The sequence below is a fragment of the Acomys russatus genome, chromosome 8, assembly GCF_903995435.1.
Source record: "Acomys russatus chromosome 8, mAcoRus1.1, whole genome shotgun sequence".
Lineage (NCBI taxonomy): Eukaryota > Metazoa > Chordata > Mammalia > Rodentia > Muridae > Acomys > Acomys russatus.
Genome location: NC_067144.1, coordinates 67,887,729 through 67,891,542, shown reverse-complemented (window position 1 = coordinate 67,891,542; position 3,814 = coordinate 67,887,729). Strand labels below are relative to the sequence as shown.

General features: G+C 35.7%; 1 protein-coding gene across 1 annotated transcript; it reads right to left on the bottom strand.

The window, feature by feature from the left end:
- Positions 1-3,571: 3,571 nt before the first annotated feature.
- Positions 3,572-3,814, bottom strand: LOC127192864 (keratin-associated protein 20-2-like). Its single transcript, XM_051150214.1, has one exon. It carries the CDS (start codon positions 3,774-3,776, stop codon positions 3,582-3,584), a length of 195 nt encoding a protein of 64 aa, XP_051006171.1. The 5' UTR covers positions 3,777-3,814; the 3' UTR covers positions 3,572-3,581.

The window sequence follows — 3,814 nt, the reverse complement described above, 5'->3', positions numbered from 1 at the left end:
ACTTGACTCTGGGTGTCACCATCTGCCATGGGCCTTTTATACACCTGTGTTGTTATTGGGGGAAACCACAGGCATTGCAGTGTCTCACATCTCTGCGATGTGCTTTGGAAACGTCATGAGTGTTATGAATTACTGGAGACACAAGGCTGCATAGCTGAGATAATTGTGCTTCTACCTCAGGATCCTATGTTCAAATAATGCATATGATATAATAATCAGGCTTCTAGGTCATTCCTTTTGTAGTTTATTGAATATGGACAGTGATTTTTCCAGATGATTTAAATCATTATGTAATTTTCTTCTTTATCTATAGTTTGGGTTTTCATTACTACACAAAAGAAAGATATTATTTTTCTTCTTTTTGTTATTTTAAATGAGTCTTATCTTGAGGGTTATATATATTTTTAATTTTTTCTCATGGAAAATAAACTAATAATTGATTATGTATTTGTTAACAGATAAGTATTTGTCAATTTATGTTAATGTGCTTTGATTTATTACTAAGCATTATTCATGAGAATTGCAGTGACTTATTGACTGTCATCATATATTGAAACAAATTTGTGATTACAACATATACATGCATGACACAAAATGCATTCGTACCGTCGACAGACAAACATTCACAAACATGTACATACATTTCAGTCCTCTGTTTTATTACATTTTGTTTTTTAAATTTAACATAAAATAGGACCATTTATATGCAAAAACTATGCTTTTTATGTATTTCCCTTTGAAAGCCCATGTGAATGTATTGTAGGTTAATTGTGAAAGACATTATGGTTGATAGATGAACCAAGGTAAGTATTTATCTATTTCTTTTTAAATCATGGTCAGGTTAGCTTGCAGAAAAACCACAGACATACAGCTTTATGAGTTGAACTGACAGCTGTGTGGGAGACTATGTGCTCTGCCATCATGAGGACTAGCTAAAATCCCAAGAAATATGTAAATACCTGAGTGTATTCACATTCCTAGATTCAAGTGTTACGGGGTAGGATACATGAGGATTACAATGCCTTCGTTATTGTAGACCTAGCTCCGTGTTCCATGAGAGAGCCAATCTCATGGGAATACAGTTGGTAGATAGAGCAAAGGACATGATGGAGTGTGCTCATTTTCATCGCCACGTGTTTATCATCTGCTGAGACCCATTTGTGCTTACATCACCTACATACTTGACACAATGCATTCATGAATGTATATATGCATACGTACGTACGTATGTATGTATGTATGCATGTACAAATAGACATTCACATATAGGTACCTACTCACAGAAATTCTATAGACAACTGTCAGACTGTGCTTCAGAATATGCACACATAGCAATCACAAACATTTAGATGGAATTTTACTATAGTCCTCTAGAGCAGATACAAACAAACAAAGTTTGGCTGGACTCCTTCAGATAGACCAAAGTGGCCATGTACACTTTGTCTCATTTTTGTAGCTGATGGAGGGAGTATTAGTTTGAAAGGTGCAAAAATATAATTGAAAGAATTAAACTTTGAACTTTTAACAAATGTACCAAATATGTTATATAGAATAAATACATGTAGTTAGTTATTTAGTCAGAGTTTGAGACAGAGACAACTCTCTGTAAATGAGGGGACGTCATTGTAAACATAGCTATCGCATGCTTTCATGAGATTTTTCATCTGATTTTACAGAGTTGAACCTGAAATTCCTTTGAACCACAAATATTTCCAGTGGTATAACTGTGATTATATAACGAAGCCAGTCATATGTGATGAGCTATGAGAAAAGTGTCTGGATATGAAACCATACACAAATTTTAAGTAGAATGTATAAACTTAAACTTCAATTCTCAAGACTTCCATAACATTATATGGGATGTTCCAAAGGGAACACATATTTGAAGATTCAAAGCTAACATCCACCAATTATATGATGTAATTGATATTTGGGTCTCAATTAAACCCCTGCTACAGCTTTACTCATTCATCTGCAGTTTTTGAAGTCTCACGTTCTTAGCAGTTGTGCTGTGTTCAATTGTGTAAATGTAATGTTATTTTAATATACCTTTTATCTGTAGGTAGACATCAAGGCTGTCTCTGTTTCCTGGATATATTAAACAGAGCAGCAATGGCCATGGAAAAGTGGATATACTGGGGTATAGAAACCTTTGGGTGTGTGCCCAAGCATGCTATATCTGGACCTTATAGTAAATCCATTCCTAGGATTTGTTTGCTTGTTTTCTTCTTCCTTCTTCTCTTCCTCTTCCCCCTCCTGTTCCTCTTCTTTTTCTCCTCCTCCTCCTCCTTTAATCAGGAGCTCCCACACCAGTTGACACAGCAGCTGTAACAGTTTACGCTGCTATCAACTACAAATAAATGTTTCCCTTTTTCAAATCCATACTGACATTTTTAGTCAGTTGTGTTTTTCATTTTAACCATTTTGACTGAGGTAAGAAAAATTGCAAAGTAGTTTTGATTTGTATTTCTCTGACGACTAATGATACTGAATGTTTTAAAAAATGTTTCTCTATCATTTATATTTCATTATCCTACAGATGACCAAATGTTAATATTCAATATTACAAGTCAAACTCACAATGATAATTGTTCCCTGTACTTACTAATGAAATGGATATTAGAGAGAAAATGGGTGTTAGAGAACACTGGATTGACCAGTAGCCTGGACACAGTGAGAATGTGTATGATGAGACTCATTACAGACATTGCAGTGGAGACTGCAAGGCATCTCAGGAATTTACTTCTATTAGCTCTCCAAATTTAAGTAGGAGCAGTAGGATTTGATGTCATAGAAATATCCAAACTTACAAGTTTATTTAACGTCACAATAACAGAAATATGAAGATAATAAAAAATCCTACCAATAGAAGAATATTTATAGACAAAGTTTTCCCCCTCCCCTCTTGCTCTTGTTCATCCTCCTTTACTTACCTTACATTTATTCACAAACATTCAAATACTTATAACCAAATAGATATAAAATCAGAAACATATATCTTACATTTACTAAAATAATGAAAAAGTATATTCAAGGAAATACTTTATGTTAAATTATATATATATGATAGTCAACTCAGTCTCCTTGTAGGTCACCTAGTAAGGGGACCAGGGGCTGTCTCCAAAATAAACTATTGCCTGCACTTTGATTACTTTCTGTGGGGTGAGGCTGCCTTGCCAGACCACAGAGGAAGAGGATGCAGACAGTCCTAAAGAGATTTGATTGTCTAGGATCAGTTGGTAAGAAAGGAAAACTCCCCCTTCTAAGAACTAGGAGACAGGGATTGGGGAAGAAAGATGGAATGTTGGAAGAGTAGGAGACAAGGGAGCAGGCTACTATCAGGATGTGAAGTTAATAAATTAATAAAAAAGAAAATAATTATAGACACACATTCATACAGAATGGGGAAAGATAAAAAACAATCATCACATTTAACAAGTAATTATGAAGACAATGACAGGCTACCCATGTTGTATTTCATTTATTATTACTCAGAGTGTTTAAATTAAGGTAGTAACTTATGAGTACATTTAAGAACATGTGAAGTGGAGAAATATGGCATGAGCAGCTGCTGAAACTCCTCAGTAGAAGCCATAGGACCAGTATCTTCTACAGCACAGTGGGCGGCAACAGCCATAACCATAGCCACCATAGCCACCATAGCCACAGCCATAGCCACCATAGCCACCATAACCACAGCCATAGCCACCACAGCCATAGCCTAGGCCACCATAGCCACAGCCCAGGCCTCCATAGTATCCACCATAGTAACACATGTTGTCAGGAGTGGAGTGTTCAGAGGAAGACAAGCAGT

Coding starts and splice junctions, on each gene's coding strand:
- LOC127192864 (XM_051150214.1), bottom strand. CDS start 3,776: ATGTGTTACTATGGTGGATACTATGGAGGCCTGGGCTGTGGCTATGGT.